The sequence below is a fragment of the Acanthochromis polyacanthus genome, chromosome 8 (assembly GCF_021347895.1).
Source record: "Acanthochromis polyacanthus isolate Apoly-LR-REF ecotype Palm Island chromosome 8, KAUST_Apoly_ChrSc, whole genome shotgun sequence".
Classification (NCBI taxonomy): Eukaryota; Metazoa; Chordata; class Actinopteri; family Pomacentridae; genus Acanthochromis; species Acanthochromis polyacanthus.
In genome coordinates, this window is record NC_067120.1 from 25,417,266 (window position 1) to 25,435,569 (window position 18,304).

The 18,304-nt window shown below is 37.9% G+C and overlaps 1 protein-coding gene across 1 annotated transcript; it reads right to left on the reverse strand.

The window, feature by feature from the left end:
* Nucleotides 1-12,069: 12,069 nt before the first annotated feature.
* On the reverse strand, nucleotides 12,070-18,304 carry LOC110964563 (troponin I, fast skeletal muscle-like). Its single transcript, XM_022213342.2, has 7 exons — nucleotides 18,199-18,304; nucleotides 16,728-16,760; nucleotides 16,354-16,390; nucleotides 15,138-15,266; nucleotides 13,949-14,038; nucleotides 13,690-13,863; nucleotides 12,070-12,458 (listed from the first exon to the last, which is right to left on the reverse strand). The coding sequence occupies exons 2-7, from the start codon at nucleotides 16,733-16,735 to the stop codon at nucleotides 12,381-12,383; spliced, it is 516 nt and encodes a 171-aa protein (XP_022069034.1). The 5' UTR covers nucleotides 16,736-16,760; nucleotides 18,199-18,304; the 3' UTR covers nucleotides 12,070-12,380.

The window sequence follows — 18,304 nt, forward strand, 5'->3', positions numbered from 1 at the left end:
CTATCACAAAAAATAAATTCTTTGGAAACTTCTGGATCTGAAGGATGAACTTATTCTCACTGCCAAATGTTCCATTGCATTTTCAATGAAACTTGTTGAAACAATTGCAGAAAAAAATTTGTGCCTTACACGGTCCATGTATTCCACTTCTGCACATATTTAGATCCTACTATTATATACTGTACATTTCCTGGACATTCACTTAAAAAGTCTTAAATTAGCTTTGGCCAAAATTATGACTGCAAACCTTAGAGCTTGACAGACATATTTGTTTCTAAAGTCAAATCACTTATTCTGGTAGAATTCAGCTTGATCATTTTCCTCATCTTGCTCGTATGTTATATCAACAAAAATATCAAGTTTTTGTTTTACTTTGCTTGATAGTGAACTTTGCTTTCCTCATAATGAGTGGGCTACTATCAACTGTATGTCATTTCAAGGAAATATTTTTGGCCTTTACGGAAACATGTGCAAAGCACTTTGGGATACAATTTACTTGGGAAGTAGATCCTTTTCTACAAACCATGTTGCATCACATGTCCTAGGACAAACACTAGGCACTACACAGGGCATTTTGTGTTTTAATATTTTTAAATGGTAGGAACCATAGGTTCCCTTGCGCACTTGAAAACAAATGTTGTGATGGAGTTGGTTGCTGCAACCTCACTGCTAGATGGTACAAATCCTACACTCTGATCTTATAATCAATTATCTAGAATTCCAGGTAATACAGAGAGCTTTAATGACATGGATTTGATTTCAAGGTAGAATTTTGGGTTTTCGGGACTGTGACATTGTTTCACAGTAAATGATTATTTTTTCGTATCTCATGATACATCACCATGGTGGCATACACTATTATTCAAAAGTTTGGGGTCACTCACACAATTTCATGGTTTCCATGAAAACTCACATTTTAATTTATATGATAACATAATTTTACAAGAGTTTTCTAATCATCAATTAGGCTTTCAACACAATTAGCTAACACAATATACCATTAGGACACAGGAGTGATGGTTGCTGGAAATGTTCCTCTGTACCCCTATGTAGATATTCCTTTAAAAATCAGCTGTTTTCAGCTAGAATAGTCATTTACCACATTAATAATGTCTAGACTGTATTTCTGATATATTTAATGTTATCTTCATTGAAAAAAAAATCTTTCAAAAATAAGGACATTTCTACGTGACCTCAATTTTTTGAATGGTAGCATGTGTGCAAATGACTAAATATTGTAAACAAGTGAACTTTAAATGAAACACAAACTGCTGATTAAAGAACTCGAACACCTGATCTGCTCCTGAGCATGTTATGATCCAGATAACTGATCAACATGTATTAAAACACAGTCTACTGACCATACTACTGAAAAATGGCATCACTAGTTTTGCAAATTAGCACAGAGCTCACTGCATGGACAATAAGAAGGTCTCTGAAGAAGGCAAGAACATTAACAAATTATCAAAGTCATGGTCTACAGCATTTGATTTGTAGCAGGATTGCAATCATTTGATTGTCAACAGGCAGCTGATGTAGTGTTTACTTGTTTTCATAGTTACAGTGATGCCATGCTGCTATCTTGCAATTATACAGAAAACTTTAACAAATCTGTGGATCTAGACTATAAGCTCTGCATCACTATCTAATCACTTGGTCCTTGTGTCATTTCTGACCTTCCCTGAAAATCGAATCCAAATCCGTTAGGCCGTAATGTTGCTAACAGACAGACAAACAGACAGAGATACCAACACAGATCGTCACATAATTCGGCGGAGTTCTTTTGAAATTCCACAATTGAAATGGGATGGTAGTTTAGTTTTCTTGTGAGGAATATGTGGCTGTAGACTTGTTCATGTTTGTGAGTGGCCATCTGCCAACATAGCACTTTTCATACATCGGGTAGCTATATGTGCTTATAGCTACAGTTGGTTCAGAAAACTTCTTTATATTGTTAAGAAAACTTGCAATATAAAAATAATCAAAATAGAATAAAACGGAATGCTGAATAAATATTGTACAATTTATCATGATAGTCTTTTCAACAAAAATCTTTCATTTTCAAATTAAAAATCACACTGATAACATGACTTTGTGTCCTTCAAATTATTGCTTGAAGCCCTGGTACGGTGTTTCAGTGTGCATTATGAAGTACTTCAGCAAGTTACTGGAAGTGGCAAACTTTCATAAAACTTTCTCAATTTGTCTACACATTTTTTACACTCATTTGAGATGATTTCTGACGTTGTTCAAAAAGAGTTATTGGACATAAAGGAAGATAGAACATTCAACTCACATGACCCATCAACTGTTGTCTTATCTGTTGACTTATCTACAGTATGAAACATGTCAAATACCAGCTGACTATAAAGAATAGTTGCAACGTTATGAACTGGAAACCATCTTGATGACTTCTCTTCATTTTTAGTTTAGTTTTTTCTTCTGTGACTTCTTCTTCTTCTTCTGGCTTTCAGAAGTGATTTGCAAACAACAGCGTTTGTTTCCAACTGCTTGTATTCTTTTATTTATTCCAATTATGTGTAACCCATCCTTTACCACCATCCGGTGATGAAATCCTGCAACCTTGTTAATTCTCTTTAAAGCAGTTAATGAAAATAGGCCTGTTTTTGTTTTTCTTTTTATATAAATATACCTATTTTGCGACAAGAAAAAAGAAAGGAAGCAAATGCCATAAATTATATTAAATTGACAAAATGGGATGCCCTGAAACAGCTATCTAAAAATGTCTATTTTCTGAAAATTGTCAGATGTTGCTAACTATATTGTCTCATATTGCAAATCATTAAGCACTATATTATTTCTATTAGATACTTCCGATGTTCCATCCATCCATTGTCCATACATCGCCTAATCCCCATTAGGGTTAAGGTGGGATTGGAGTCTTTCCCTGCTGACTTGCAGTGAAGGCAGGAGACACCCTGGATAGGTCACCAGTCTATCATAGGGCTACATATCACAATCACACTCACATTCACACCAATGGACAACTTAGAATCACCAATTAACCACAGCATGTTTTTCGACTGTGGGAGGAAGCCAGAGTGCTCAGAGAAAACCCAAAGCAAGCACAGGGAGAAAATGCAAACTTCATGCAGGAAGGTCCTTGTCACCAAGCCACTGTGCAGCTCTATTTCTGATGCCCATACAACAAATTTATAGTGCACTAAAGTTTTAAATACATTAACTTTAGATGCAATGAGGTCAGTAGGTCTGGATTCTCCTTACTTCCTTGTATACCTCCCTGGGGCTCTGAGCAAAACTCAGTAAAGGGCCCCCTTCATGACTCGTGAGACATGTACTAAACCATTTGTCATTGCCACACAGTCACACACAGTGCTCCCATTGCAGTCCTCTCTCCTCTGAAACAGCCAGATCTATGTGTTGGTCAAAGTATTTGTCCTGACCACGAGCATGTCTGTATGGCCATGCTTTACTTTATCCCTTTCTCACCCAAGTTTTATCCTTCTGTGAGATAACTGAACTGGTAACCTATTTTCTCTGACCTATAGGCCACCACTGCATCATGTGTACACCACCGTACAAAAGTTTGGGGTCACAACATTAAATGAATCAGACATACAGTCTTGGTATATCCCTGTAAATATTCAACTTTACTGCAATAAGGACAATAATCAGGTCAAATTTCAAGAATAATGAAAAGTAAGATCCAGGATTTGACCCAGCAGCTGTCAGCAGTGATAAAAACTACAGCCAATGCAACGTGAAATAGCCTGGGTGACCCCAAAATTTTGAACAGTATTATAAATCTGCTGTAACTAGTGACTACATGAGAGATGTTGTTGTGAGTATTAAGTACATTGTTGCTCTGAAGTGTAGTGGAGTTGAAACATAAAGTAGTATGGACACGAAAATACTGAAGTAAAGTACAAGTCTAACAAAATTCTCCTTCCTGCCGTTACTTTCCATCACTGACTGAAAGTAAATAGAATAGAATAGAATAGAATTTTATTTGTCATTGCAACAAGTACAACGAAATTGCAAAAGCTCTTCAGTCAGTGCAAAACAGATAACATCATGGTAGAAAAGGGGGGGGGGGGGGGGGGGGGAGTGAGAAACACACAAAAGAATAGCACAACTCTCAAGTCTGAGACACAAATAACTCTGCTGGCAGTCAACATATAGAACCTGAGCTGACATATGAACTGCTATGGAGTCCTCAGTCTGCTAAGCTGCTGTTTAGAGCACAAAAACAGAGCAAACATGCCCCCTACTGACCATGAACCTCCATATCAGCAGTTCTGATCTGAGCTCTGCTCTAAGTCCAAGGGACACTGGAAAGGTTTCAGAGTTATATTGTGGTATTTGATCTGTTACATGTATTACTTAATAAGTTGTCACGGACATTTTCTCCTTCACCTGCACATCATGGACACCAGAGAGAGAAACAACGACAATATTCTTGTCATTGGGATTTTTAATGACTGCAGTGTATAGTTGTTACATTTTCTGTATTAATATTTGTTGGACATCTGATCTTGATGTGTAGGCAATGTTTCAGTGGTATTTGTTGTCCAATGAACACCAGAATATGGTGTGATTCTCAGTTCATGTTGTTTTTGTTCTGATTGCTGTGACATGATTTGCCCTGGCCACCCGCACAAAGTATCATTCTTCAGCAGCTTCAGTCTAAAAATATTCAGTATCAGTTTTCAGTAAGTTATGTTCAGTAAGACCCACCCTGAACTTTACCTTTGACCCCTCAGAGACCCAACATTAGAGTCAATGTTCTGCTACTGCTTTTCCTCTGCTCATTGCAAATCACTCTTAAAAACAACACAGTGCCAGCTATATAGAAATGATGCATTGCTCTGGACAACGAGGAAAGCACAGTTTGTGAATGAAGCCAAAGGATCCACAGCAAAGATCACAAACAGACAATGGTGTATCATGTTAAACAAAAGCCTTTGACAAGATGAACATTTACAGACAGCACTTGGAGACTTCACTTTCAGAACACTTTTTTTTGTAAACAGGGTATGTCAGGAGTCCACAGTCCAAAGAAAAGAATAGGCTCTGACTGATGATGATTCATAAGAACATGAGTGAAAAGAAAAATACAAGAGTAACCTGTTAACAAATCAAGAAGCAGAACTGCTGTGCAGGACAGACTACCTTTACTGAAGTAGAAGCTGTGCCTCCACATGCTCACTTTGCCTCCTCTACTGCCCTACAAAGGCAAACTGCTGGAACTACAAAACTGGACAAAACTAAGTGCTTGATCGGCCACAAAGACATTGTCTGCCCACAGAAGTGTGTAAGTTTATGAAAACACTTTACTAAAAACATAACAACTTGACTAAAACAAACTACAGGGAGTGCATTCCTTTCAGTTATAGATAAGTGAAACTTTTCCTGTTTCTTGGATGTAAAGATTTCACATGAACAATGCAAAATTATAATCGTAATCAAGGCAAGGTAACTCCAGATTAAACTGCTGCTGCAAGGAGCTGACAGCCTTTGCTGACCAGGGTAACTGTACCACCTCTTCAGCTTCCAGTTCTAATGAAATTCATGTTGTTTTATATTAAACTACCCTTAATCTATATTAACTCGTATTTAGTAAAAGATTATTTTGTTAAAAAAAGACTTCTTTTTTAAACGAACTAACAAGAGCATTTTATTGGTTCTGTTTTCACTGTAATTTAAACACAGAGTGCAGTAATTGTTTGTTACAAACCTTCAAACTTTCAACCCTTTTTTCCTAATTGTCTTTATGTTGTCACCCAGACACAAGACTGCAGCTATGGATTATTTCCCTTGTCCACAAATCTATTGAATATTTTCTCAGTTAGAATATTTAATCAGTTAGTTGTTTGGATTATAAAATGTTTTTAATGTTACTCTTACAATAGACACAATGGGAAAAATCTGAATTCATTCAATGTAAATCAGAGCAAACAATAAACAGTGTATAAGAGCAATCCTAAATTTTCACTCTATGGTATGATGATGCACAAAAATTATAATGAAACAAAATCACACTGTAAGATTTCGCTACACTATACATTGGCAGGTTTTAATAGCGGAGTAATTCAGTCATATATGTTCGACCTAGGCTGCACAGTGGATTGGTGGATAGCACTTTTGCCTTGCAGCTACAAGATCCCGGGTTCACATCCCAGCCTTCCTGGAATCTTTCTGCATGAAGTTTGCATGTTCTCCCTGTGCATGTGTGGGTTTTCTGCATGCAGTCCAGCTTCCTCCCACAGTCCAAAAACATGTTAGGTTAATTGGTGATTCTACAGTCCCTGACAAAAGTCTTGTCGCATAAGGATATAGTAACCTTAAATGGCATATAACTTTATTTCTAATCAATCAGTTCTCACAAAAAGTGGTTTATTTTAATGTCAAGGGCTTTCACATTAATAACGGGGTGCAAACTGAACCTGTCATAAAGTGTCCTGATGTTCACGTCTTGGTAAAGCCCATGACATCTGTTTTTGCAAGGACAAAAGTCTTGTCATGTCTTTAAATGATCCAACCAATCACAGATTAGAAGTTCACCTGTGACAAATACTGTAACTGACACATTCCCAGGTGTGTATAAAAAGAAACCCAAGACACAAGACCTTCATATGAAGCCCAATCTGACCCCGACAGCATGCCAAAGATCCAACCACAGACCAAAGTGCTGATCATCAAGAGCCTGAAGACCAAGTCTGCTGCTGAGGTGGCAGACAGCTTTAATGTATCCAAATGTCAAGTAGAGAGGATAAGAAAAAGATCTGAAGAAACTGGTGATGTTTATGACAAGCCCAGGTCAGGCAGACACCTGTTAGAGAGGAGCATTTGTTGCTTCAACAGTCCAGGGCCAGCCCTTTTTCAACTGCAACAGAGTTACACGTGAACTGGTCGCCAGAAATCCCTGTACCTACAAGAAATTTTGTCAAATTCTCTCACACGGTGTTCTCCGTGGTCAAATTAGGGTGTACAAACCAGCATTAAACAGAAGACAACAAAAAATCATGTTGCATTTGTCAAGGTCCACAGCTTGCAGGAAGGATGGACAATGAAAAGTGGCAGAAGGTTGATTTTTCTAATGAATCATCCATTGAACTGCATCCCAATCAACACAAATCCTGCACAAGCCGCACTGACCCAAGATTCACCAAGAAAACAGTCAAGTTTGGTAAAAGAAAAATCATGGTTTGGGGTTACATCCGGTATGGGGTGTACGAGAGCTCTGCAGAGTGGATGGAAATATCAACAGCCTGAAGTATCAAGAAATTCTTGCTGCCCATTACATCCCAAACTATAAGAGAGGGCAAATTCTGCAACAGAATGGTGTTCCTTCTCATACTTCAGCCTCCACAGTCCTGCAAGGCTGCTTTCTTTGCCATTCCAGATGACTTGATAAATAACTTATTTGAGTCATTGGTGAGACATATGGATACAGTCCTCCAAGCTCATGAGAGTCATACATGATGTTAATTCTTTTTTGCAAGGCACCATGACTTTATGTTCTCATGTTTTTGTAGCATATTTGTGTATTCAGAAGAAAGTATATGTATAATTTCTACATTGCGACAAGACTTTTGTCCAAGCAAAATCTGACCTTTCTGTCCTAATTAAATGATAAAACTCATTGAATGATACAAAACTTTATTTTGACTTAATAAATATAATCTAGAGGGCTTTGTCATTCATATGAGCCATTTCTGATTCTAATTGATCAACAACAAGTCCAGTTGTTATTTGTTGTTCCTACAACTTAAGAGAAGTGACAAGACTTTTGTCAGGGACTGTAAATTGACTGTAGATGTGAATGTGAGTGTGATTGTTTGTCTCTATATGAAGCTCTGTGATAGATTGGTGACCTGTCCAGTGTGTCCACTGTCTTCACACTAACTCAGCTGGGATAGGCTCCAGTCTCACCGCGAGCCTAATGAAGATTAACTAGTGTAGGGATGGATGGATGGATGGATGGATGGATGGATGGATGGATGGATGGATGTTTGACCAGTGGCTGGGATAGACTCCATCCAATAATATGGAGAGCCCCACTGCACACTTTGACAGTACTCAAGCAGTCTTTGTGACAGTCAACAAGGGGCGGCTCCTCTAGTTGCAATTCAAAGTTTACAATCAATGAAGAACACGTCAAAAACCAACAAACCACAGCAATATGTTTGCAACGCATTTTATAAAAGGTGGGGGCTGGCTAATATTAGCATGAGCACTAGTCCAGTTATGACAGGCTGCCAAACCTCTAAGCAGCAAGTTGTCCTGTAACTTTTCAGGTTGAGAGACACCAGGGTTGCCAGTTCTGTGTGTGGTGGTGTAGTTTCTGCCTATCACAAACAGGTGATAAACCCAGTGGCTCCCCTTGTTTAATTTTTTTCTCCTCTGCATTAAGAGCACCAATACTAGCAACGCTGTCCATAATTGGGACTCAGGGTACGTCTTCTTCATGGAGTTGCTCAGCAGAATGAAGAGATCTTTGATCTTTTTCTTCAGCTGCTGAATCTGTAGGTGACCGTGCTGTCAACTCTTTGCCTGATCATTTACATCTATTAGCTCCATTCCCTGTAACAAACCACTATTCTGTTTCTGGAGGAGTTAATTCATTGCTTCACTTAAAGAATCAATGGTGACTCTGGAATGGGAAGAACTCATTTTTGAATTTTCTGTGATGTGGTCATTACTGCAAGACCAGTCATTTTAGGTTCTCTAAACTATTCGTGTGCCTCTGTGGAACTTTTCCCAGCAGTTGTCTGCTCCTGGTTCTCTGTGTTTATTATTCTGCCAAGGAATGTGGTGGAGTTATGTGACGATTGCCTGTCTGTTGGTTTGCAAACACTACTCAAAACCAGACTAACTTTAATTTTCAAGACAGGTCAGAAATGACACAAGGACCAATTATTTAGATTTTGCCAGTGTTGTGGCTTATAATCTGCATCCACGATTTTATCGAGACTTCTCTGTCGGAAATTATACAATGACTAAGCAGTCTTGGTGGAGTACTGCACTCTGTGAGTGCTTTGCTTGTTTATTATGTATTGATCTTCAGTTGTACACTTCCATTCAAAAGTTTGGAATCACTCCGGCAATTTCATGTTTTCCATGAAAACTCACACTTTTCTTCGAGTGTTAACATAATTTCACAGGAGTTTCTAATCATCAATTAGCCTTTCAACATGATTAGCTATCACAATGTACCATTAGAACACGGGAGTGATGGTTGCTGGAAATGGGCTTCTGTACTACTATGTAGATATTTCATTAAAAATCAGTTGTTTCCAGCTAGAATAGTCATTTACCACAAAAACAATGTCTTGACTGTTATTCTGATTAATTTAATGTTATGTTCATTAAACAATGCTATTCTTTCAAAAAATAAGGACATTTCTAAACTTTTGAACTGTAGTGTATATCAAATCTAAACTTCTCCCTTCCTCATATCTTTGCACACTTGTCAGAACACATGACTAGGTGGGAGCAGAAATTGAACCGTCAATCCTTCAATCATTGGACGACCCGCTCAACCACCTGAGCCACCGTCACCCCTTCAACACAGATAGTATTTCAGGGAATAGCTGTGGCTGCTGGTAGGAGCAGGCGGATGTGACCATTAGATTGGGACGGGCAGGAAAGTCTGAGGACATCTGGTGGATGGATGGAGAATAGAAATGACTGCAAGACTTTATAGAAATGCAGGGCGTGGGGGCTAGAGGTGCCAGATGGACAAACACAGGACTAGGGAGTAACTACACATCAGTGAGGGATACTGTGGCACTACAGATCCCTGGTACACTTTCATACTATTAATACTTTAGTTACCAGGTCTGGTTTGTTTCTGAAGTCAATCTTTCTGTGTCCCCCTGTCTTTGAATTAGGCTTTTTTCATTCCACAAGTCTGTGATTCACATAATTAAATGATAAAGCAGTCATTATTACAATAAAGCCAAACAACAAACCCAGCTGTTCTGACAGTTGTTGCTACACTTCATAGCCGCTGTGAGACAAAACTTAGCAGACTGGTGAAAGACGGAAAATGCAATGTTTTTTAAAGGCAGTCTTCGTGAAGTCACATCATCCAAATATAACTCAGAGGCATCTCCTTCACATTCCCCATGGAGGCTACAAGGATAAAGTTAGCTTGTGAGGTAACATTAGAGGCCCCGAAACCTTGGGGCCCCCAGCATGCTGGAGACAGAGCTCAGAGAACCATACAAGGAGTATGAGTGCATCTGTGTGTGTGTGTGTGTGTGTGTGTGTGTGTGTGTGTGTGTGTGTGTGTGTGTGTGTGTGTGTGTGTGTGTGTGTGTGGAGGAAGGGGCATATTCTAATCCAGCAGTGAGTTAAATCGTTAAAGAAACCAAAGTAGACCCTGAGGAACTATAACCCACCATTCAAGGCAAACAGCTTTGATCTTGAGCTGCGCTGTCTATGAAGGGTCAGAAACCAAATACCTTAAAACCTGCCATTAAGTTCATGTCCTCAACATAGAAATCTAATTGTAAAATATCCACTATGATACAAACCACAGTAGATATCCCATTGAAGAGGTGAATAAAATGATATCAAATATGAGGTACTTACACTTCCAATTGGTGTGATGTATGGTTAAAAAATAGGAACAGAAGCTGCTGTATTTTATGGACTTTATTTCTGGAGTCTGGTGCATGTTGATTCACTAGATTCCTCAACTGAACAGACATTTGGTAAGGTCCACCAGGAACTGTCTGTTTTATTATTTTAAGGTCTGGATTACAAATCATAGCTGAACAAATGACATAATTCTTCAGTAAGAATCTCTTTTTTGTTGCTGACAGCTACAGGGCAAGAGGAAGCTCTGATATCCTTTTATAGGCCACTAAATACGTCTCTGGAGTCAGTCTTTGATGTACTGTTTGGAACAAAATGTGTCTCTGTCATATATTTCAGTTTTTATATACCAGCACAATTGATTTGTACTTTTTTTCTGGAAATCTTTCCAAAAATGTCTGCAAGCCCTGTGTTTAAATTACTTAAATATACAGATTAAATGCCATCTGCCCAAAAATGTTCACTACCGTTCAAAAAATTTAAGGTCATTTAGAAATGTCCTTTTTTTTGAAAGAAAAGCAGATTTTTTTAAAAATGAAGATAACATTCAATTAATCAGAAATACAGTCTACACATTGTTAATGTGGTAAGCGACTATTCAAGCTGGAAACACCTGATTTTTAATGGAATATCTGCATGAGATACAGAGGCCCATTTCCAGCAATCATCACTCCTGTGTTGTAATGTTAAATTGTGTTAGCTAATGGTGTTGATAGGCTAACTGATAATTAGAAAAATAATAATTAGAAAACCATTGTTCAATTATGTTAGCACATGAATAAAAGTGTGAGTTTTCATAGAAAACATGAGATTGTCTGGGTGACCCCAAACTTTTGAACAGTTATGTACATAAAACTTCAGATTGCGTCTTGTGATATACAGCATTTTCTTTCCATTTTACAAGGTATTTTGTCGTCTTCTGGTACTGTATGCATCAGTGCACACATAGGCAGAATGGAATGCACCTTCCAAATCTCCTGATCACATTCCTACTCCTCAGGGGATACACCTTTCAGATTTCAGTAAACTGTTCTCTATCATCACTTTCATCATCTTTAATTTTTTAATAACTAATGAAGAATATAAAAATAGATTTGTATGTGCACCTGCACTGACAGAAAAGTAATCTATTTCTAAGGTTTAACAACTTTTTGGTCTGTGTGTCTATATTAAACTCTCAAACTTTCAGGATCACAGCTACCACTGAAGACAATAATTTCATATTCTTATTTCACAGTTAATTTGTGTTTGATCAAGTTTAGGAAAGCTAAAATAATTAAATGAATAAATGAATAAATAAAATATTCAGCAATCCCCCAGCAGGGTTTCCTTCTGACAGCAGGACTTAGATAATCGTAATGGAAATAACATACCACAATTTAGTTAACAATTTATACTTATGAACGCTTATCTTGGCTTTAGATCTATATGTGTAAATATGATGGATATGACATGGAGGAAAAACACACAAACCCATAGTTATTACCTTCCACATCTGACTTTATTACATTTATTCATCATTTTGTGTGAATGCTTTTCTGACTGTGTGGAGTTGAAACTTGGTGTGTGAACCTGCAGAAACTGTCTCAATTCTTCCCCCTCTTACTCTAGACTAAAACAAAATGAAAAAAATACCCTCAGATACCTTAACCCTCCTGCAGCATGGGTCCTCTGAGACATGCTGATCTGCTGTACAGGTCTGTGTGACATAAAGCAATCGCCTGCTTCAACCAGCACATATAAGACACGTGGAGTACATGTAAACAGAAAGACAATCAGCAGCGGTACATTTAGGAGGTCTCAAACATCTTCTTCCTGTCAGCCTTGTCCTCAATGTTCTTACGCCAGTCACCCACTGCTTCTGTTGGCTGGAGAGGACATGAGAAACACACATATTTTATGTGCATGAGAGAATGTGTAAGAGCAGTGGATTAGGATGATCATTTTTATTACACACAGAGATCATATCCTTATAATTTGGGAGCTTTTCTAACATGCTAAAACATTATAGATAAATATATATCACATACATTACCATTCAAAGGTTTGGGGTCACCTACACAATTTCATGTTTTCCTTGAAAACTCACACTTTTATTCATGTGCTAACATAATTGCACAAGGGTTTTCTAATCATCAATTAGCCTTTCAACACCACTAGCTATCACAATGCACCATTAAAACACAGGAGTGATGGTTGCTGGAAATGGTGCCTCTGTACCCCTATGTAGATATTCCATTAAAAATCATTTGTTTCCAACTACAATAGCCATTCATGACATTCACAATGTCTAGACTGTATTTCTGATTCGTTGTTTGTTATCTTCATTGAAAAAAAAATGCTTTTCTTTCAGAAATTAGGCCATTTCTAAGTGACCCCAAACTTTTGAACTGTCGTGTTGGATTTAATTAACCGATATCTCTTTTTTTCATTCAATATCATGAAGTTGATTAGTGTTAATGTGAAGAAAGAGATGAAGCTATTTACCCGTATGTTACTTTTGGTCAGATCACCAGCTTACACATTTAACACAACACCCGACATGGCACATTTTGGGAACTCCTGAGTCCAGTTTGCTTTAAATGCTTAATTAGGATATGTGTGAAATGTGTTTGAGGTAAGTTAAACATTAAAGCAAATCTAATTTCTCACAGACATGAGCATCCTCTGGAAATTTAAGACCTTTCAAGGTTATAAATAAATACATTTCTGGCATTGTATAGTCAATCATCAAATGCAAGAATTTAAGGATTTTTAAAGCTCTCTGTCATTTGTTAAATTTTCTGAAGGAAGGGGAGGAGGGTTGTGGTGGACTTTAGGTTATCCAAAATCCTGGCTATCAGACACTACAGGATATGAGATTGAGAGACACAGTCTGAGATGGCTCAAATATTCTCCAAACACATTCACTGGTAATGATAAAAATCTAATTATGTTTAAAAGAAGCCTCTTGTAATCATTAGATCATGATGAGAAGTTACAATGGGAACCAGCATGGACTTTTACTGGAACAGGTTTAAACTATATAAGTGTAATGTTACTATAACATTAAATTGATGGAAATGGTGAAAATAAAAAGATCAAAAAATGTAAACTCACCTCCTCTTTCACCTCCTTCTTGACCTGCTTCAGGTTGGACCTCAGATCCATGGTCACCTTGTGTTTGGAGCCCAGCAGAGCCTGCAGCATGGAGTCAGCAGACATACGCACTTTCTTCAAGGCAGGTTTCTTCACTCCTCTCAGGTCGACAACTTTGATCTTCAGGTCTTCAATCTGTGAGGAAGACAAAAGTTTTAATTCACTGTTCTCTATTGCTGTGTGGTTGCTGGGATTCTGTCAGAGCTCAGTGGAAGTTTACCTCTTTGTCGGCCTTCTGCACTTTGGCCTCGATATCATACCTGTCCTCATCAATCTTGTCAATGGCGGCGTGAAGCTTCTTGCAGAGTTCCTGTTGATACATAAACCCAAGGACATGACAGTGAACCATACAATATGACTTAAATCCCACCTCTAGTCGTCTCAGCATTGCTCATAAGACTGCTAAGCGCTAAAGGATATTTCAGAGTGCTGCTAACACTGTTGGCCACACTCATTCCTTCACCTAACACTTTGACTTAATTTCTGTGGGTCTTGGATTATATCTGCAAAAGTCCCAAGTCTAGACTAGTGTTTTTTTTTAGCTTCCTCTGTTCTACAGGTTGATTTCTCATCAAAAATTGCATTTATTAGCATTCAGCAACTGTCCTATTTCCATGAGGTTTCAGCACACGTGTTCCTAAGATAATTTTAGTTGAATCTCAACATATACGACACAGAGCAATTTTTTTCATCCAAAAGAAATAGTAGGAACAAATATATTGTAGAGCCACTATAGGACGGGATCAGAGGTGCACAAAACTGTTAAATCAGCAAAGATGCTTCAAAGGATTCTTTTCAGAAGCAAAAAAATCTGTTGTACTTGTTTGATTTACTTAGCTTGGCTCACCTTAATACGCTTTAATTTTAATACTGTAAAATTAGTTGGTTCAATCCAGTTAATTTAAATTGGATCCAACCACTGGAAATAAATTCAATTAACCTTAATAAGAGCCTCTGAAAACACAGTGTAGTGTTTAAAAATATGCTAAGTAAAAAATATGCTAAGTGTGCTAAGCAAGACTAAACACAAACATAATTTCTCTGCTTTTGCTGGTGTAGATATTACTTTAAATGTAATATTTCAGAGTTTTGCATCTGATTACATAGTACTGGACCTCTAGCTGTTTTTTGAAAGATAAAGTAATGTTTTGAGTAACTTAGAAAATTATTGTTACATTTGTCAGAAGAAAAAGTATCAATAATTACAGCCTTAGCTTTAATCACACCCAACCCACCAGTGCCATATTATATGTGGGACTGTGTGTTTTGGTCTGTATTTATTACTGAAGACTGGTGGCAGACAGTGGTGGTTCTAGAAATAAGCCCTCACTCTTGGGTTTTTAGAGGTGTTGAAATTGCTAATAATTTTTTTTGTCTTTTTCCAGGAAAGAACTTGATGCCCCTCTCACCATGAGAGCAGCCTGGTCTCCGCTTGTGTCTGGAGCAGGACAGTTCTCGGCCATGTAGGCCTCTTTGGCTGCGACACCATCTTTTTTCTCCTGCTCAATCCAGTTCAGAGCAATCTGGAGGATCAGACTCTGCAGGAATAAAACGGGGAAGTCATGTGAGCAAACTCCTTACAAGCGGACAGCACTCACAAATTCGTTGCTTTGAGCCAAGAAGTCCGAAGCAGTCTCCATAACAATTAAGAAATAAAACATGTAGACAAGATCATCTGAAATCTGGTCTGAACGATAGACATTACTTTCAAACTGATAATAGTCCCAAAACGAGCACGTCCTCCTGTTTCAGTAATATTTGCTAAAGCTGACAGTGACCTGCTGTTTCAGGAGATTGCCTATTTTGGAAATAAAACTATATATTTGTGAAGTGTCTTTTTAGGCTATATGCCATGTAGCCGTGACAACCTTTGAATTCTCTGCCAAGGAACGCAGTGGGCTTGTGTGACAATCGGCGTTGGTTTGTCTGTTTGTCTGTCTGTTAGTAACATGACTGAAAAACGAACATTTGAATGAAATTTTCAGGGAAGGTCAGAAACGACACAAGGACCAAGTGATTAGATTTTGGCAGTGATGCGGCTCCATTTATTTGTTAAAGATTTCTTTATCATTGCGAGATAGCTGCATGGTGTCACTGTAAGTATGTAACTATGACAACAAGTGATCACTACGTCAGCTGCTTGTTGACGATCACATGATTGTGATCCTACCACAAATCCACCACTGTGGATTTCTCTGTCGGAAATGATACAAGGAACAATTGAATAAACTGTGGGGATGTTTCTGAGTTCCATCAATTTCCGCCGCACACTACATATTTAGGTCGCGCGATTCAGTATCCATACATAACATACACATGTATAACACACGCCTGTCCTCAGTGCAAGGTCATTTTGTTTGTGGATACATCTATATTAAATGGCTATATTCTATGTTGCCGTTATTTCTGATCATCAGTAACTAATAAATACACTTTGTATTTCTAAATAAAAAAATAATGCCTTTCTGAAAATGCCATATGAAGGAGTGAGCAGTCCTGGTGGCGTACTGCTGATTGCTTTTCTTGTTCAAGGCTGTAGGAATTATGTCCCAAACAGTATTAATTTAGACAGAAATCAGTATTTTGCTTGTTGTTTTGTTATTGTTAGTTTTGTACAGTTTTTACCTTCAGGTGATGCCTGCGGCTGGAAGTCATCTTTTTTCTGTTTGGGAGGAGGTTATAATCAGTACTGATCTTTACATGTCACATTCACCCTAAACAGGTTACAATTCTTGCAACAGGCAAAATACCCATCATGATAAAAGATAATTTAACATCTTCTGATGCAGTTTTGCTTATTTAAGTTCATCTGGAACTGAGGTAGATTTATGTGCTTTTTCAACCTTGAATTAGAAAAAAAAAAGTTCAAACGTGTCACCAATTTGCTTAATTTTACACTTATGTTAAAAAAAAATTGCATTCCACATTTACTACTTAGCATGAAATACCTTACTGATTAGAACAAAGTCTACAGTACCCAGGATGTGGTTCAGACTTACTCAGACATCTTGGCAGTTTTTGCAGTTCACAACCTGCATTGAGACACAGATAAGAAAGCAATAAGTATGATGTCTATACGTCTGTGTAGATTCTCCAGGCCAAGAGAATCCTAAGAGCTTCACTGGAAGGCTACTGGATTTCTGCTTCTGTTTGGACATTTCCCCTGTCATCAAAATGCTTCCTCAGTACAGAGCTGAGGAGGCCTCTTCAAAAAGAAATCAAATGTCTTCAAGAAAGAAACAGCAAAGAAAATTCTAGTTGCCTCCCACTAAAAATCTCAGGAGCAATGAGGAGAGGAAACCCTTCAGACTTTTTGACCCCAGCTGAACACCACTCTTCAGATCATGCTGTCAGCGTGAGTTTGTCTGAGCTCAGCATGTTCTGCTGCTGTGATGGAAATGGATGGACAGGAGTATTTATGCCGTAATGCGATCTGAGGCCACAGCTGAAGAGCAGCGACGTCGACTGAACTAAACTGGGAGAGTCAGGATCAAGTGTCATGTCTGCATGATTTTTATGACCAGATCAAGTGATGGGTTAATTTGAAAAATTCTACAATGGAATATCATTAAATAAAGTACATTGCTGACACATTTAAGTTCTTTTGAATGATAAAGTAGGAGGTCAGATTAAGGTTACATGATGTCTTTACAGTAAATTAAAGTCACATTTTGATATATATATTTTTTTGAAAACTAAAATGATGAAGCTGTGCATTTTATTCCGTTGTTTGATTTGTTTGGTACAATTTCAGTTCTTCGTGGTGACTAGACAGGCCTCAGAGACCCAAATTTATAATATCTATAATATCACTATACTTTTTTGAGAAATTAAATTATAACAAATTTGTAGCATGTGACTGCTGCATGTGAAAATGCTGCAACCAGCTATTTATTACACTGAAACAAATAACTGTACTCAAAGCATAATTAAGCTCACAAACCGAATTTCCAGATTCATGAAGCCATTTGAACAACTTCAAAAGACACTTTGGTAAGCTGTGTGTTAAAACCTGAATCAGAATTTTTCTCACTCTGATCGTGGAACTTATTGTTGTATAGATAACATTTAAAATAAAATCAGACTGAACATGCCAGTACAATAAAGTTTGCCTATGTTCAGGTTACAATCACTTTCTAAGACTGTTGTGCAAATGGCTCTTAAAACACAGCACCATAAAACACAGCACAGCGCAGCTAAATGAGTCTCATAAATTTAGGTCTGTCAAGAAGAGGTCGAATGCCACCGACAAACATGCAGAAAGCGAGTTCAGGTTGTCAGGATGGGCCGAAGGTGAAGAAATGGATGACTATGATCCTGTTTTCAATGATGTCTCCCAAAAACTGGTTGAGATGGAGCTGTACTCAGCTTCATTATTCAGCTGATAAAATAAAAGATGCTCCACTAAGAGAGGCTCAGAGAAGTTGTAGGAGAGAGAATAAAAAAGTCAAAACAAGGAAGAGTTCTCACCTATTAAGAGGAGGAAGGACAAGACACACTTGGTGGAAGAAAAGCAGACACTGCCAAAGCCACAGACAGTGAAAAATGAAATAGGTTTATATGGTGGGTTGCGATG